General features: G+C 41.7%; 1 protein-coding gene across 4 annotated transcripts in view; it reads left to right on the top strand.

Moving 5' to 3' along the window:
* Positions 1-19,370, top strand: part of LOC103189011 (KH domain-containing, RNA-binding, signal transduction-associated protein 3) — a 133,964-nt gene that overhangs the window by 31,860 nt on the left and 82,734 nt on the right. For all 4 annotated transcript variants that reach the window (XR_006085931.1, XM_042345579.1, XM_042345578.1 and 1 more), the window contains one exon: positions 15,745-15,863. Coding sequence is in view for 3 of the 4 variants with exons in the window: in XM_042345579.1 (XP_042201513.1) it covers positions 15,745-15,863 (119 nt within the window). In the remaining variant the exon portion in view is untranslated. The remainder of the gene's footprint in view (positions 1-15,744; positions 15,864-19,370) is intronic.

Below are 19,370 nucleotides of genomic sequence, written 5' to 3'. Positions count from 1 at the left end.
AGAAACATAATTTAATAATAATCCCTCCATTTGACACAGTGCTTATGTCGAGACATCTCCAAGTGCTTCACAGAATATATTGTAAAGTGAATTGAATATTGAATATTGACTATTGAATATTGTAAAGTGTATTTTCTGGGCGAAATGCGGCAGCCAATCGCACACAGTAGTATCCCGCAAACATTCGTGGATAGAGTCACCAAGTTTTTTTTTGAGGTGCGGGGTGAGGTAGGGGGATAATTACCTCCGGAAAAGTGATGCGCCAATCGACTAACATCCAGGTTCCTACCTACTGCTAGGTAAACAGGTGTGTGGATTAATGACATTTAATTTAAATTCATTTAATTAAAACAGAGATTTGGCTCCTTTGGCCACAAAAGAAAGTGCCAGACAGCTTTTGGGTTTCATGCTAACGGGCATTGTTTGAAAGATTTAAGCCTAGGTGATATGGCAAGTATATCATCAATGCTGCTGGATATTTGGAGTCGGACTTGATGCCGCTGTGATTTTTATCTTAACTGTTCTGCGCAGAACAAAAAGTGATCCAGCAATCCTACATTTCAGGCCCACCACTTGCAAAAAACCACTGGTAAGTTTCCCCTCCAGCTTGGACGGTTTGAGGACCTGCTTTTGTTTCCACATCTAGGCTGGGCAGTCATTTCCAGTGTTGTTCAATACTGCAAACCAGTTTTTAGAATATTTTGAAAATTCAAAAAAATCACACAACAGTGTCCCACAAACTGTCGTGGATTGAGTGAGCAAAGTATTTATTTTTTTGAAAGGATTATTATCCCCAGAAAGCAATCTGCCAACCGACTAACACACAGGTTGCTACTTACTGCTAAGTAAACAGGCATGTGGAGTAAGGATACTTGCCTAACGTTTCGCCCCACTCAGAAATTGAACCCGGTCCTCTCGCTTGCGAGGCGAGTGCTCTAACCACTGAGCTACAGGACTCCACAACAAACATAACTAATCCAGTTTGTGAATACTGCATTTAAGACTCCAATATCCCTATAGACAGTAAATAGAAATGTTTTTCCTCCTCACAAGCTCCATTGATGCCTACAGGGTTTAGACTCGACAGTCATTGCAGTCAAACATCGTGACACAGAAATGTAATGAAATGTTATAAAAAATGCAAATTCTTTCCTCGCTGGCGAGGGAGATTCCCAGATGCATAGACAGGCTGGGAATACATTGCTTCCCACCTCTGGGTATAAGTATGGTTTCCTGTGAATTATTGTGCTGGGGCAGAAGTCGGTTGCCAATTGGCGGAACTAAGATAAACGGACTATACATCTCGGTTTGCCGCGGTAGAGCTTTTAGCCCGAAGCATTATTTACTTGGCTTTCCTAGCTGACGGAGGGTTCTGTTTTGAATCACTTTTCAAGGTCAAACTGATAGAAATTTTGACTGCGTAATCTCCAATTACATTCTGTTCCACTTAGCATTGTGTGCTGTCGGTATAGTCTCCCTGCTCAGCAAATGTATGATTACACGTCTTTGATTAAATGAATGCTTTATATATCCATAAACCTGATAACTGCACCCAGTACCTGCAATCTTCCACAACCCAATGTTGTGAGCTTAATGTAACGCTTTCTCCCCAGAGTTGGTTTCGTGAGATTCCTCCCATCATTGAATCTGGTCTTAAATTCTCTTCTCTTAATGGCGATCTGTCATTAACCCAATATATTGACCTGGACTGAAACATTTATATTTAATACAGCATTGCAGCCTGCCAGAATGTCTGAAAGTGCTTCTGTACGATGAGTTGCTTCAAAATGTAGCAATATGGAAGCAATAATCAGTGCCAGTAGCTTCCCACAAATAGCAACGAGAGGAATGCCTAATCTGCTTTCGAATCATTTGCAGAAGGGTGAGAGAAATATTAATGACAATCCTTGCATTTGGTATATCTCATCGTTCAGATGTCTCAAAAGCGCTTCACGGAAGATACTGCAAAGTGGTTTTGCTGTATTTTGTGAGTGATGTCGGGAAAACTTGTTGTGCTTCAAACTCTTCATTATAAACCCTCTATCATGGGGTTGGTTGAATCCAATATTTTGTCAGCAGTGTATCAGCCAAAAAGTTGTCGGTTCAAGCCATATGTTAGTGGGGGGGTGGCAAGCGTCCAAAGTGTGCAATACTTATCAACTCTTTAGTCACCTTTTGGGACTTGAACTCACATTGTCTAAGATGTCACTGCAGTGCAATACTGGAGGGGGTGTTGCATTGTCAGAGGTGCCGTCCGTCCTTCAGATGAGATGTTAAACTGAGGTGGAAATTTCCCTGTACCTGGAATAGAATGTCCGCTTTCTCCCTGGAGGGATGCACCCTGCCTACCGGAAAATAGCTTATATTTCTATATTCCCTTCATCCAGGATAGTATCTGCATGCGCATCCTGGCAAGAGCCAAGGACCTAAAGTGTGTGTTGGGGTAACTGCTGCAGTTGAATCAGCTAAAACTGAATGGCTTGCCATCGAGAGCACTGTCAAGCAAGTTTCCTGATGCTTGTCCAGCTAGGACAGCCATTATCTTGGGACCTCAATGCTGTGGAGCTTCTCATCACTATCTTCCCTTCATCCTACAACTAAATACTATTTTTTGAGGTGTCTAGTAGATGTGAAAAGCGCTATATCAAATGCAAGGATTATTATTATTTCTCTGCTTGTTTGTATCATTTGCGTAGCCTATTTGGTGCTGTGGAGCAGAGACGAAAGGATAGCGCAATAACCCACTACACAACACAGCTAGAACAACAACTTGCATTTACGTAGCAGCCATCACGTGGTGCGCTTAACAGTGGCGGAGTCTGATCCCGAGATACTGGGATAGGGAAGGGGGAGATGACCGTAAGCACGATCAAAAAGGAAGCTCTCAACATAATGCATTTTTCGCTTATTAGTCTAATGGATGGAGCTGCACAAAGAAACCCTTTTAGTTTCAACTTAATCGCACTACCCACCCCATTATAAAAGCCGATGTCAACTTAAACGTGAGCGAAGTGGGATCGCTTCTCACGCACAAGCTATGTCTTGATCATGTTTCAGCTCTCACCACATAGCATATCATCGTATACTTTCTGTGAGTGAGGATTTCAGTGAGTGAGTCATTCATATTGCAAGTCTAAAATGGAAGTAATATGATATTAAAATTAGCTGCCGATTTTTATTCTCTAAGGCAGGCAGTGCAGCGCATGGCAAGATTCCAAGCAAATGTAATGTGCTAGTCAGAAGCAGAATACATACTTTCTTTCCAGAGTTAACAAATTGTCTGCAAGTTGACCCGAAGGAGAGAAATCCAGTGAATGCAGAGGTGGTATCGTGGCTGAAGCCTTGTATGTTGGATGCTTGGCTAGATTCCAGCACAAATTCAGCAATGAACCAAGTTTTAAGAAGTATTTATTTAAAGTTCCTGGAATTTACTGCATCACGGTCACCCCTTTTGTTTTCTATGTCCATTTGTTGTTTAAATATTTTTTAATGTATTTAACACTTTTACTACTTATGGACTCTCACGTCGATTGAAACAATTTGGTGAGGTAACTGACTATAATTTATAATTTAAATCTATAATTTGCATAAGTGGATAGGAACGTGTTTCCCTATTATGTCACTTAATGGAAGATTTTTATTGGACCATAAGAAAGGCACCAATTATATCAAGTAATTAATGCTATACAATTACCATTGGGTATCCTAATTCAGGGAGGGGCTCAATGCCTATAAAAGAATGAGCGCCATGTGCTCGTGGTCGCTATTTTTTTTACCCGATGACAACAAAGATACGTGCTCTGACTCTTGATGAGTAGGAGTCAGAGGTTGGTTGTTTGTGCACTTTCACATTAACTTTATTACAAGTAGCTGCTATCATGTGTAATTGAAGTGTGATTAATTTTGTTATTTCATAGTTCTGCTTGTTGATATTTATCATGTCGTTTAAGATTTAATGCCGGGTTGTGGATTTCATTGAAGCTACAATAAAATTCTGTTGAGCTAACTTAACCGTGCTTAACTCGAGCTTTCTGTATAAATCAAAGGAGGGAATACACAAACAGATTCAGCCTGGGTCACAGAGTTGTAAAATAAACCTCTGATTGACAGAAGCTTCCCAATTTAATTTAAATAGCAATTGGTAGTATCTGTCGTCGTGGAAGAACTCATTAGTCAAGTTACACCTAGTTATAGGGACTTGCATTGATTAGTGAGGATTGAGGCCACCCAGTACTCTGTGAGGGAGAGCAAACCATATCGTGGGTGTACATATAAGGGTGACAGAACCGTCTAAACTGAAGGGAGGGATTTTGATCAGTCGTGAATATGCTTAGTGAAAAGGTGCTGTCAATTTCACCAGTAAATTCTTCATTTTGGCGGTTCTCTTCTCAACCTCAGGAAGTTTGAAATCCTTAACGATCCTAGCCTTGCCGCAATTGTCTTAAAATGTAAGTTTGTGCAGAACATTGGAAACCTCATTCAGTTTTAATTCTATTAACGGCTGAAAGCCAGCTTCTAAATTCTAATATTAATCTTTGCATTTGATATCACGTTATTAAGTTGTCCCAAAACACTTCACAGAATATACTGCAAAGTGAATTGACTATGTATTTTGTGGGAGAAACGCGGCAGCCAACGGTATCTCACAAACAGTGTTGGATTGAGTGACCAAAATATTATTTTTTTTTTGAAGGGATTAATGCCTCCGGAAAAGTGATGTGCTAATCGACCAGGTTCTTACTTATTGCTAGGTAAACAGGGGAGCGTGGAGTAAAGAAATATTTCGCCCTGAGCGGGATTCGAACTCGGGTCCTCTCGCTTGTGAGGCGAGTGCTCTTAACACAAAACTACAGTAATGTTTCCTTACTCCACTCACCTTTGTTTACCGAGCAGTAAGCAGGAACTTGGTTATTAGACGATTCCTAATAATCTCTTCCAAAATAATAATTTGGTCACTGAATCCACGTCTTTGTGAGACACGGCTGTGCGCAATTGGCTGCGCGTTTCGTCCACAAACATATAGTCTATTCATTTTTGCAGTATAGCCTGTGACGTGCTTTGAGGTGTCTCAATGACGTTGTAAGGCACTATATCAAATGCAAGGATTGTTATATTAATAGGCTGGTTTTGGTGCTGCTGTGGCCATGTCATGTCAGTGTAAATGAATGCTTGATTCTATTTTGCCTGATGCTTTACACATATTGCACATTCAGTTTGAGATGCAGATACAAGCCTTGACCTTCGGGGATTCTCTTGGTGAAATGACTATAACCATAGCTCTCACTGCCTACGAGCAAATCCTTAATCAAAGTCTGTTCTGTTAAATAATTCTGTAATCAATAGGCCATTATTCACTCGCTCAACTGACAAGCCTGAATGGAAAGAATCTCCACATTCTGGGTGGCTTAGAATGGGGCTTAAGTAGGATTTGTTTCTCATTAAAAGTGAGGGGAGCAGCCTGCAGTTAAACACGCCTGCACATTCAGGAGACGTGTTTACAAGGTTTCTACGAATAATTTACGGAAAGTTTCAGATGATGATTTAACGGAGTGTTTTTGATGGTATTGCTTTTGAAGAATTACAAAATGAAGGTTCTTGTTACTATCAGTGAAGGTGGGAAAAGTTTGAAATGGTGGCAGTCTGGTGCCCTCGTCTCTGGGTAGAAGATTTTGGGTAGAAGGCCAATGGAGAGATTATGAATGAGCTCAGAGTCCAGGATGACACTCCTTTGCATTGGTTTATCGAAGGGGCTGTCTTTTAAACAAGAGGTCCTGTATGGATTAGGAACATTGTAATTGCTTGACGAAAATAGACCGAGGTCATCTAGTTCTCCCTCTACCATCCTGGTAGTCGCTTGCTACAGTAATGGTGACGTTGATAACCATTCATTTGGTATTGGATTAGTCTACCATGGATTACAGTGGAAAGCTTTGGGGACTTAGACCCAAAGATGCCCAGTTCTTCCAAGCATATTACACTGACATTGCATGTCATATCTGTCTGTTCTTCAGGAAAGGGTCTGTAGTTCTACAGCACAGTGGTTAGCGCACTTGCCTAACCACTACACTACAGGTAAGCAAGAGGACCCGTGTTCGATTCTCGGGCGGGTTGATCACTCAGTCCACAGCTGTTTGTGGGACACTGTCTGTGTGCAATTAATTGGCTCCTGCATTTTGCCCACAAAATACAAGTCAATTCACTTTACAGTATATTCTGTGAAGTGCTTTGAGACGTCTCAACGACGTGAGAAGGCGCTATATCAAATACAAGGATTATTATTATAGGATCCCATTAAACTATTGAAGAATCGGGGTGGAGAGGGAGGGAGAGATTTTCTCCTGGGATCTCGAGCACAATGTTTAGGATTAATTGGTCATTAACCTTATGCCTGTTTATGGGACCTTGTGTGCAATTCCCCATCAACATGCTATAAAAATGATATACATGCTATACCCTTTTAGTTTTCTCCTGAAAGAGTTTGGGGAAAGAGTGGGGAATTGGGATTTGTGAGGGTGTGACTGGCACTAGCATAGACTTGATGGGTCGAATCACTGCCTTCTGTGTTTGTCAGAGTGAGTGATTATCTCACTGTTTTACCAGCTTGACATTGCTCCCTCTGGTCAGAATAATGGGAAACGAAGCATTGAATTTGCTTGATGGCATGCCAAAGCGCACTTGTAAAGCATGTATCTATTATGCCAGAAATGTTATAGCAGGAATGAGAGCCATTATAGTATCAACAATGAAACCGAGAAGCATGCTTCAATTAGACATGGGATTTTGTACACTTTTTAGTTATGGCAGCACATGACCTTATTTTAGGATATTTTTATTTGATATACTGATCAAATACGGAGTCCTGTAGCAGCAACAACAACGACAACTTGGATTTATATAGCGCCCTCCACGCCGGATGGCGTCTCAGAGCGCTTTACAGTTTAGGATCCCTGGACTGAGCCGGGCGGGGGGGGTGAGGAAGGTGACCAAAGGCGCGGTCGAAAAGAAAGGTCTTCAGCAAAGACCTGAAAATGGGAAGGGAGGAGCGAGGCGAAGGGAGTGAGGAAGACATAGTGGCTGAGGGCAATGCCGTCGAGGGTGGGGCGGAGGACTCGGAGGACAAGGAGGAGGCCAGACCCGGGGGAACAAAGGCAACGGGAGGAATGAAGGCAACAGGGTATTGGTTGGAGCACTCACCTTGCAAGCGAGAGGACCTGGGTTTGATTCCCTGGGGGGCCGAAATCTTAGGCAAGTTTCCTTACTCCACACGCCGTTGTTTACCGAGCATTAAGTAGAAACCCGGTTGTTAAGTCAATTAGTGGATCGCTTCCTGGTGGATCTCTTGAGACGTGCAGGCCCATAGTTCCGTTCTTGTGGGCCTTTCATCCACTATTCAAATGCACTTTCAATTGCTCAGACCTAATCATTCTTTGCAAAGCTACAGCACTTTAAAGTTTTGCCTTTTTAATCATTTTTAGAAAAAAGTGTTTAATTTTCAATTAAAATTTGTAATTGAACATTGCTAAAAAAATAAACACTGGATTGAAAACTCTTGCAGAGTTACATATTAGGAGGGTACTCCAAGTAAAATACCCAATTAAACCTTGCAGTCTGTAGATTAAAATGCTGCTCATCTGCAATACACGTTTCTATTTATATTACTATTTAGTTAGTTAGCAGCATCTAAACTGCCAGCCCTTACTTTCACTGTTATACATATGTGATAATTTTACTCCCTCATGTTGATAAACTTGCTCTACTTTTCTAGGACCAGCCTTGCATACAATTTCAGAAACTTCTCTTCATTAAGCTTTAAACCATGCAAAAATAGTCTTTGTGTCTCAAGCCAACTTCAGTTAAATACAGGAACTTCTTACCAAAATCTGTTCGTCTGGTGCCTTTTATCTTGACTTCATAACCTTGAAGTCCCATAGAGTAGTGGTGAGCATAGCAAGAGGACCTGTGTTCAATTCTTGGCCAAGGCGAAACCTTAGACAAGTTTCGTTACTCCACGTTTACCTAGCAGCATGCAGGATGTTAGTCGATTGGCGGATCGCTTTCCGGAGGTGGTAATCCCTCAATAAATAAATAACTTGGTCACTAAATCCACAGCTGTTTGAAGGACACTGCCGCGCACAATTGGCTGCCGCGTCTCGCCTACAAAATAAACAGTCAATTCACTTTACAGTGTATTCTGTGAAGCGTTTTGAGGCGTCTCAACGACGTGATAAGGCGCTGTATCAAATCCAAGGACGATTCTAACCCTTTTAAAAGTGGTTCTCAATGACCATGCCTTTGGTCAAAATTTGTCATACTTCCCACCCTGCTCTGTGCTTCCAGTCCTATAATGTAATATGCCTAGAGGCCACTAACAGCAGAAGGAGTGTGACTGAGGCATGATGTGGGGTAATAAGGCCATCAATTGGTGCTGACAAGCACATACTTGCCGACCTGCTCATCATCCCGAGGGGAGGCTCGAGTAGAGGAAATCTGGAGACCAGGTCAGACGACGACCTCCCATTCAGATAGCTGTGTGGCAAGCTGAGAAGTGGACTGGGCTGGGCTCTAGGATTATTTTGAGAGGATTTGGCCCAAGTTCAGAGTCTGGAAAGGAGCAGGCAATTCAGCAGACTCCCTTGCTGGAGGCACTAATGTGTGTTTTTTGTTTGTGGTTCAATAAAACGGCTTTATTTCCTGTTAAAAATGGTGGAGATCAAGGGCTATACAACACTAATTCCTCTTGGGGTAATAATCGTTGCATTTGATGTGGTACCTTTATTGTTGAAATGTTTAGAAGTATTTTTTTTACAGGGAAATGCTGTCAAGTGTATATTTGTAGGCACTTTGAGATTCGTATCCCATTTGGAAGGTATGTTGTGGCTTGTAAAATGGGTTTACTGTGTGTTTATATATAGCATGCGCTCCTATAATTATATAACCGAGTAACAAAAAGCATCAGTTACATACACAGTTCAATTAATTAGCGACAAATTTAATTCCCTTTAAATAATCCTTACATTTGATATAGCGCTTACACCCCCACTCCTCTTTGTGGTGTCCTACATGTCTCAAAGTGCTTCAGGATGTACTGTAAAGTACAGTGACTTGTATTATTGGAGGTGAACTCGGCAGCCAATTTGCGTGCAACAATATTTCACAAACAGCCATGAAATGAGTGACCAATTCTATTTGGGATTGTCGGCCAGACAACAGGAGAAATTCCCTACTTTTTGAATCGTGCCATGGAATTTTTAACATCCACCTGAATAGGTAGACGATAATTGAAACGATAACCCTTTAAACACATTGTTTACACTCTTGATGTGATGTAATCTGATGTAATGTAACTGGTGTGACTGGTCAGTTGGAGTCAGGTTTTGAGGTCAGACTTTGCACTTCGGAGTCATGCAGCTCAGTGGTTAGAGCACTCGCCTCGCAAGTAAGAGACCTGGGTTTTATTCACGGGAAGGGCAAAATATTGGGCGAGTTTCCTTTCTCCACACGCCTCTGTTTACTGAGCAGTAAGTAGGAACCCAATTGTTAGTCGATTGGCGGATCGCTTTTCCGGGGATAATAATCCCTCAAAAAAACATTTGATCACTCAGTCCAGGACTGTTTCTGGGACACTGCTGTATGCAATTGGCTGCCGTGTTTCGCCCACAAATATACAGTCAATTCACTTTACAGTATATTCTGTGAAGAGTTTGAGACGTCTTGAAGTGCTGTATCAAATCCAAGGATTATTATAATCAAACCCCTTCACGTCACCAGCGGCCAGAATTTCACCGCATCTTAATTTGTTCTTTTTATCTTGGGTGCTGCCGAATTATGAAAATAATCTTCAATGCAGTCTTAATTAAGTGCTCCGATACGCTACCCTGTGTGAAGGGCGCTACAAACAGTAAATGTAAGTTGTCAATTTGGAAGCTGGTTGTCTGCAGTTTTTAAAAAGAATCTTTGAAATTCAGACTGCATTGAAGAATTTTCCACATTTCTACTATCACATCGCGGCTCGGCTACACCAACTCCTGCTTGTCAGCCGTCCACAAGCTACAGATCATCCAGAACTTTGCAGCTCGGGTCTTCTCTTGCACCAGGCGCTGTAACCCCATCACCTCCAACCTGCCGACTCCACTGGCTCTCCATCTCCCAGAGGATAGAGTTCAAAATCTTTGTCCTCACCTTCAAGGCTCTGGATGGCCTTGCTTCTCCCTACCTCTGCGACCTGTTAGACCATATATCAACTAGTCTGCTCCCTCCGCTCAGCAGGCTGTGGCCTGCTCCATGTCCACTATCGGCGGTTGGGCCTTCAGCCTTTCTTCCCCCATTGGAACATCTCACATTCCCTTTGCCTCGTTCCTTCCCTTGACTCCTTCAAGGCGCGTCTCAAAACCCTCCTCTTCGACCGCGAGTTCGGACACCCTGCCTGATTCCAGCCCCCAGATCGGGTCCAATTCCCTGACTGTTCTCTGCCTTGGGACATCCTCTCAACGTGAAAGGCGCTATGCAAATGTAATTTTGTATTGTAAAATGCTTAAATAATTTAATTTTAGGACCAGTGGTCTTTCGGGTTAAAACTGGGTGAAATTTTAACTTGCTGGGTAATTTATTCTTCAATTTATACTCTTGGTTCTGCTTGATTTTTGCTAGTTTCCTCAAAAGGAATCCCTGCAACTGCTCCGATCAACAGCGTTTTGTAATAGAGCACAAAGGCACGGGAAAAGATTCAGTGACATGCATAAGGAAGACTGTAGGAAGTTTAAAAATACATAACTTGACTTCTGATTAGATTAGATCTAATAATTGTCTACATCAGTGGCGTTCAGCATTCTGACACAATCCTTTTGGTGCAAACGTAATGTGGAGAAAATGAAAATCGACGGTTTCTAACTTAGATTTCTGCCTATCTTCAAGTGGAAAAGTATTTCTTGTAATTCTGAAGATGACCCTATGATCTCTGTGGTCCTTAATCATTAAGGATGCATTTTGTTTATTACAAAGTATTTATAAAACTCCATTTACATGAATTTGCGCCTTTTTTATTAGCTTGACAAAGCTGTGGAGTCCTGCAGGGTAGCATGCTCTCCCAGCAAGCGAGTGGACGTGGATTTGATTCCAGGATGGGGTGAACTCTTAGGCAAGTTTCCTTACTTCGAACGCCTCGGTTTACTAGTGGTAACCCGGTCGGTTATTAGTCAATTGGGGGATTGTTTTTTGGGAGTAACAGTTCATTTTTTTAAAAAAAAGTCACTCAAACTACGACTCTGCTGTGCATAATTGGCTGTCACCTTTTGCTCATAAATGCAGTCAATCAACTTTACAGTATTTCCTGGGATGCTAAAGGAGTCGGAAGCCTAGGTTGAGCAAAATTTTACTTGGCAGTGTTTCAACTGTCCTATAATAATAATCTTTGCATTTGATAGAGCCTCTTATCAATGTGTGGAGTCCTGTAGCTCAGTGGTTAGAGCACTCGCCTTGCAGCGAGAGACTGTGTTTGATTCCCGGCAGGGTAAACCTTGGGCAAGTTTCGTTACTCCACACGCCTGATAATAATCCCTTAAGAAAAAAACAATAATAAATTGGTCACTTTAATCCACGACTGTTTGTGGGACACTGCTTTGCGCAATAGGCTGCCGCGGTTCGCCCACAAATATACAGTCTATAAACTTCACTGTATATTCTGTGAAGTGCCTTGAGACGTCTGGAAGATGTGATAAGGATTATTATTATCAAGTTATTGAGCTGTCTCAAAGTGCTTCACAGAATATACTATAAAGTGAACAAAACACAAAATACTGTGGATGCTCGAAATCTGAAACAAAGAGCTGGGAAAACTCAGCAGGTCAGGCAGCATCTATGGAGAAAGGAAAGTGAGTCAATGTTTCGGGTCAGTGTTCTGACGAAGAGTTTCTCCATAGATGCTGCCTGACCTGCTGAGTTTTCCCAGCTCTCTGTTTTTGTTACTGTAAAGTGAATTGGCTGTATTTTGTGGTTGAAACACGGTAGCCAATTGCGCACAATAGCATCCCACAAACAGTCATGCATTGAATGACCAAATTATTTTATTTATTTTTGGAGGGATTATTACCCCCGGAAAGTGATCCACCATTCGACTCACACCTGGGTTCCTACGCGGTGCTAGGTGCGTCAAACCCGGGTCCTTTCGCTTGCGAGGCGAGTGCTCTATAAACATTAGATTCTCCTTAAAAATGACCTATTTTACTAAAAAGTAATTTCTCCTATCCTGAAAGGACTATTTAGTCCGAGAATACTGGGGGAAACAAAACTGCATGTTTTCCTACTGCGGTGTGGTCGTATGCCTTCTCCTGACACTATACAATGACAGTTTTGGCCTTAGATTGTGATTATTCTTTAGTCTGACACAGTAAGTCACTAGATATGCAACTGGAAGAGAAGATGAACTCTTTAAATTTTCTTTAGAAATGCTATTCAAAGAGATGTGGAAGGATGTTTTTTTTAATGAAAGAATATTTACCATGCCCTTCTGATTAAAAGGGTCATGTGCTTGCTAATAAATTCTCCCACTCAGTCCCCGGCTCCTGTGACTGCAAATTAACTTTCTGCTTTGAAGAGGAGGAGATGGTGGAAGTTAATTGAACAATAATCTTCAATTGGATTAAATCATTTACTGAAAATGTCACAAAACTGATAAATTATAATTATTAAGGTTTACTGGTGCAAATGATGGGGGTTTGAAATTCCTTGGGATTAACGTTTGCACCCCAATTACTCTCAATTTTGCTTCCCTGACAAATAATAATGTGACATTCCGTGGTGTTACGATATCTCATGTGAATTTATTGAATGGTGAATATGAAAATATATTGTTCATTAAGATGTCAGCCTGGCTTAGTCCCGAGGTTATAAATTTGCTGATTCAGTCTGTATTTCAGTCTAATAATAATAATAATAATCCTTGCAATTTGATATAGCGACTTATATCATCTTCGAGACATCTCAAAGCGCTTCACAGAATATAATGTAAAGTGAGCCGACTGTATATTGTGGGCGAAACGTGGCAGCCAATTGCGCACAGCAATGTCCCCCACAAACAGTCGTGGATTAAGCGACCAAATTTTTTCTCAGTCCTGTGAGGATGTGCTGCATAATAATGTTTGGTTGGGATGTTGCATGTTCGGGTAGGCATGAAACATCTAATGTTTTTGTTGAAGAAGAGAAAGGAGTTTCGGTCAGTCTAATCCTGTTTACGTGGTCAGTCACATGGCTGCTTGTGGGAACTTGGGTCAAAATGGCTGGGGCAGTTGCCTATAGAAATAGTCACTATATATATTTTTTTTGCTCAGCCTGGTGTCCAACACATGCCCATTACTATGCTTAACAGTGTTCAAACCAAACTGAGAATTCCATGCATCCCACGCACATGTGGAAATCCCAGAGGTAGATTGTTGGAGTGCAATGCGCACTCTCTCCCGGGAGGGATGCATCCTGCTTAACTAATTCCGCTAAGCATCAGGCGCAGGTTGGCGAGAGCCAAGGCTTGGGGACCCCAGAGTGTGCGTTGGGGTAACTCCTGCAGTCTAACCAGCTAAAACCACACATAGCTTGCCATCGAGAGCACCACCTGGCAAGCTTTCCCACTACTTGTCCAGCTAGGACCACCCTACCCGTTAGGCCTTTGGCTTGCAGGGTTAACAGGAGCTGAGTGGGATGACTCCCGGCCCCCCAGTGACGAGTCTGCCCTTCTAAGTCGTGCTGATGAGCGAGGCTGACGGTGCTGTCATCAGTAATGACCTGGAGTACTCAGACCTCGGATCAACGAGACCACCGCATGGGATGGTTTGTGTTGCCAAACATGTCGCCTTGGAGCCAGTTCAGCTGCTTAACTGTCACTATAATATACAGTAATACTGTAAAGTGTTGAGATGTTTCAAACATTAAAAGGCACTATAAACTTAAGTTGCTTCTGGATTTTACTGTGCCTCTGCGTTCTTTAAATGACTGCACTTCATGGTACTGTGGAAGTGAAGGCATGTGCTGGAACAGTAATTGACTGAGCCAGGGCAATGACCACGGACCATTGTAACCCCATTGGAGATGAGGAGAGAAAAATAATGTATTGCCATGTCAACAAAAGGGCACAATGAGGGTCACTGGCAGCCGGCTTATTCACCAGCTGCCAGCGTGAATCCATGCTGAAAACCTTGGCTAATTGGGTGTTTGTGTCCTCTCACAATGTTGCATTTCAGTCATTAAGTGACGTGCTGAATTTCCTGCCTCATGGAGTCAAATCTGGAAACAGTCAAGTGTATTTCTCTTTCAAATGATGCTTCCTTTCCCGTATTTTCTGTCTTACGTATCACTGATTTACACAGAGTGTAGGCCATTTGTGTCTCTAGCACTGATACCCCTTACAATATTTTCAAATTATTTGATGCCACTTTCCAGCTTTTTTCCATTGTTTAATGCTTTTTAAAAAAAAAAATCCTCAGGTGTTCATCCAGCACCCTGAATGATTCTATTGATTTCCCCTCAATAGTTGCTGGTGGTGATGAATTCCACACCCTAACTATACTTTTGATTAAAAACATTACTTCTAATGTCTGTGTAAATACCTCTAATCCTGAGACTATGGTCAAAAGCTATACCACTTGTATAGCATCTTCCCCCAACTGAGGATCAACTGAGCAGTTACTCAATCCACTTTACAGTATACTCTGTGAAGCGCTTTGAGAAGACTCAACAACGTGATAAGGTGCTATATCAAATGCAAGGATCATTATTATTGCTATCCTGGCATGAAGCAATAATAATAAATGCTTATAAATAAGAATAATACATACTTATAAAAACAAGTTGTTGATTTATACTTGATGCACAATACAGCATACAATACAGTACACCTGACACGCAATCAATCCCACGATCAGTTACTGGGATCACAGCAGTACTCTACTTGCTTTGAATGCCAGAGGTGAAGGAATTACCCAAGCAGCTGTTATTTGGGGAGAAATTTTAGCTAGTTCTAGATTTATTCCATTTATAATAATTATTATTACTCCATTTATGTAGCATTTTAGAGCGTTGGAATTTGGCGATTTTTCCCCCCCTACTCTTCCTTTCATGAACTCATTAATCCTGAATCAAGCCTTGAGCACAATTACATCAGCATTCTGATCATGAATGCTTCAGTTTAATAAACTGCGCTTTATATTCCATGGTTTGGCTGATCTAGGATTTGCAGATTAACTATGTGGCTTTGGTGGTTTCGCTTATCCATAACCACATGCTTCATAATGTGGCGCCTGTGTCGTATTGGTTAGATCTCTCGTCTCGCAAGTGAGAGGATCCAGGTTTGATTCCCTGGCGGGGCGAAACCTTAGACAAGTTTCTTTTCTCCACACGCTTCTGTTTACCCAGCAGTAAATAGGAAGCCGGTTGTTAGTTGATTTGCGGATCGTTTTCAGTGGGTGGTAAACCGTAAAAAAAAAAAATCTGGTCACTCAATCCACGACTGTGGTACGCTGCTGTACGCAAATGTGTATTGTACATCTATATTTAAAAGTATGTTTAAATGGGAGAACTACTAAGCTTTTTAAAATACTATACTTTTTATAGCATCGAAACATCTCAAAGTGCTTCACAATAAATTTGTCGCAAGTGCATGGAATTAGGAAAACAGGAAAAAGTGGCTTAAAATATCTATTAAACTGGCGGTGCCGGCCGGCAAATGGTTCTAACCGTTTTCTCTCTTATTTTGCCTTGCAGAGATAACCAAAATGGAAGGAGGAGAGGAAATAGATGAAGAGAAGTTTGTCGATGTGGTCAGCAACAAAAACATGAAGTTATCTCAGAAAGTGTTAATTCCCGTGAAACAGTTTCCCAAGGTAAAAAAAACAAATCGAAAATATAACCGTTTTGTCTGATATTAATAATAATCCTTGCATTTGATATAGCGCCTTATCGCCTCTTCAAGACGTCTCAAAGCGCTTCACAAAATATAGTGTAAAGTGAATTAACTGTACATTTGTGGGCGAACCATGGTAGCCAATTGCTCACAGCAGTGTCCCACAAACAGTCATGATTTGAGTGACCAAATTATTCCAGGTTCTCTTTCACCTGTTGGCAAATTAGTAATAAGAGGGCACAGATTTAAGGTATCATAAAACCACTCAAAAGGGAGGTTAAAAGCAATAGGGAGAAATTCTACCCGGGTCACTGTATACAGCATTTAAGAACATCTGGAATTTGGCAATTGAGTCAACTTTAAAGTCCGGTTTTTTTACAGTTTTTAAAATAGCTGATAGAAAATCGACTTCAAAATTCAGACTGTATTTAGGAATTTGCCAAATTCTGGTTGATTTGAAATCTAAAATCAATAAAGCAGGTCTGAGTCTAGACCTGTGCAAAGAGGTGGGAGAATTACTATCTCCATCTCTACACAGAGGCCGAAACTACTTTTTTCGAATAGAGCCGCGGGATCATTAACATTCACCTCAACAGAGAGATGGGCCCTCGGTTTAACATCTCATCCGAAGGATGGCACCTCCGACAATCCAAAACCCCTCGAAGCAATGCATTGGAGTCTCATCTTAGACAATGTGATTCCGAGAGCATTATCAACTGCACCAGGCTGACACACCCTTCAACGGCTATCACATGAATGTTCTTGAGATTGCTTTCTGTGCAGCCCATTGATGGGCTTTTCAGAATTGCTTGCTTATTTTTCTGAATTGAATAATTGAAGGGTGTGGTTTTAATTCTTATATAAGACAGATTGTGATCAAACCAACTCCTTCCAGGAAAGTCTGCTTCCTCTTGTGTCCCATTTCTCCCCAGCACCTCGAACATATGGAGTCACTGCACTCAGTTTAATCAGTCCCCAATCTCTGCCAGGACTACAGAGGGGTTCCTCATGAACCCCACAGCACAGTGAAGTCTCGATTCAAGTGCGCACAAGAGAGATTGGCCATGAATTCCACAGTCAGCAGTCGTCTGTGATAGAAAATGTACCCAGTAGACTGGCAGATGGCTGGGATGTGGGAGGTCTGTTTAAGAAAACCACTTGTAATGTTGTAGGCCAGTGCTAATTACGAGCCTATAGAGGGCAAGCAGCCCACCCCAGTAGATTGTAATAAAATGCAGTACTTGCCTCACATACAATGCCTTCCACTCTGCCAATACCTGGAGGTTTTCAATCCCTAACCCTAACCCAGAATGCTGCCTGGCATATATATACATATATAATAAATATATATATATTTTAAAATGAGCGAGGCTCACCCTCATTAGCTGAATGAGACCAAAACGTTCCACTAGGGAATGAGGGTCGTCCCCACAGACAAGCTATCTCCCCCTCTTGCCAAACTTCTAAGCCCCAAATTATTATAATAATAATCCTTGCATTTGATAGAGCACCTTATCATGTCTTCAAGACGTCCCATAAACAGTCGTGGATTTGTTGACCAAATATTTATTGTTATTATTTTTTTTTGGAGGGATTTTTACCCCCCGGAAAAGCGATCGCCAATTGGCTAACAATGGGTTCCTACTTTCTGCTAGGTAAACAGAGGCGTGTGGAGTAAGGGAACTTGCCCAACATTTTGCCCTGCCCGGGAATTGGATCCAGGTCCGTTTGCGAGGTCTCTAACCCCTATCCTGTGGGACTCCAAACTGTCAAAGGATAACGCGGATCTAGACCATATCTTAACCACCACCTGAGCAAGTCAGGTGCTGGGATGGCCTCTCCTGTTGAGCAAGCATGGCTTGAGCCTAGTGACCAACTGCTCAAGTTAACTCTGCATTCCAGTATCTCCACTTCCACTTTGTGAGGGCAGATCACACTCCTCAGATCAGAAGTACCACAACACCGAACCTTATAGTGCAAGTCTTCTGTGGAGCCGGGCCAACAGTGCTCGGTACAATGTCTTCTGCTGCTGACTGCTCCGCTTCCTGTACTCAGTTCTTGTGCTTATGGCCTCTGTCCACCACAGCGCTTTCTGTACACTACATGTTCACAATTCGCAGAAAGCATTGCTGACATCTCTTCACAAAGGAAGGAGTTGGGTTGCGCTCGTAAGAGTTTGATTCCTGGGCAGGGTGAAACCTCAGGCAAGTTTCCTTACTCCATACAAACACCTCTGTTTACCTAGCAGTAAGTAGGAACCTGGTTGTTAGTCGATTGGCGCTGTATCAAATGCAAGGATTATTATTATGCATGCAACGGACAAAAAGTAATGGTAATGGCAAACTGACACCTGGAAGCCGACCTTTTTTTTCTCATGACTCACTGTTCAGACATGGGACCCAATGAGTAAAATGGGACTCCCCTGCAGTTAAGGAATGTAATAAACGATAAGACTATTGGGAGCTTAACACATTTTAAGGTTGTGCCAATACCTTTTAGAATATTGTGAGCGCAGGCCATAAAATGAGTCAATTCTTCCTATCTGGTGCTTGTGTGAAATATTAGAGATTAGGTAATGGCAGATGTGTTTAGATAAAAACACTATTATTGACAAAGGAAGAACTGGGGAAAATTTACGCATCAAGTCACTTTGGCTCTGGAAGCGGAGTTCCATTGAGGTCAGTGAAGCGTGTGCTGTGGAGAAACTCCCGGGAATTCAATTCCTTTGAGCAGCTGGAAGTGATGGGATAAGTCCCAACATCTGGAGAAAAATAGCCGGGAGTTGACGGAATTACCATAATATTAAGTTAGGTGAATAACGGGAGTCGTACGTGAACAATGGAGAATAACAGTAACCAAATACATGCTGTTTTGTGTCAAAGTGCTTTGCAAAAGAGAATTAATTTCTATAAAATGTACTTATATAGGTAAATGTTTTCCTGTTGGTAAGGAACACAACAAGATATGGATATCAAACCAGGTAGTCAGTTGTTCGAGAAAAGTTTAAAGTGTTAAAGGCAGAGATCAGGGGATCTAAAGAGCATAGCGTTATCATAGATTTGAAACCAATGGGTCTTGTTTGAAGTAATTAAATCAATTATTTGGTGAGAGTTACAACGCATTTATGAAGTTTTTTTTCATGTGAAATGAATTACTCCTGTGGAGTCCTGTAGCTTAGTGGTTGGAGCATTCACCTTGCAAATGAGAGGACCTGGGTTCGATTCCTCAGCAGTGCAAAGCGTTAGGCACGCTTCCTTACTCCACACACCTCTGTTTACCTAGCAGTCATAATGATAATTCTTGCATTTGATACAGAGCCTTATCATGTCAAGTAGGAACCCAGTTGTTAGTTCATTGGGGACTAATTTCCAGGAGTAATAATCCCTTCAAAAATATATAGAATAATTAATCATAATTTGGTCAATCACTCCATGACTGTTTATAGGACACTGCTGTGCACAATTGGCTGCTGAGTTTCGCCCACAAA

This window comes from Callorhinchus milii, unplaced genomic scaffold, assembly GCF_018977255.1.
Source record: "Callorhinchus milii isolate IMCB2004 unplaced genomic scaffold, IMCB_Cmil_1.0 Scaffold62, whole genome shotgun sequence".
Lineage (NCBI taxonomy): Eukaryota > Metazoa > Chordata > Chondrichthyes > Chimaeriformes > Callorhinchidae > Callorhinchus > Callorhinchus milii.
This window is presented reverse-complemented; position numbering and strand designations above follow the sequence as displayed.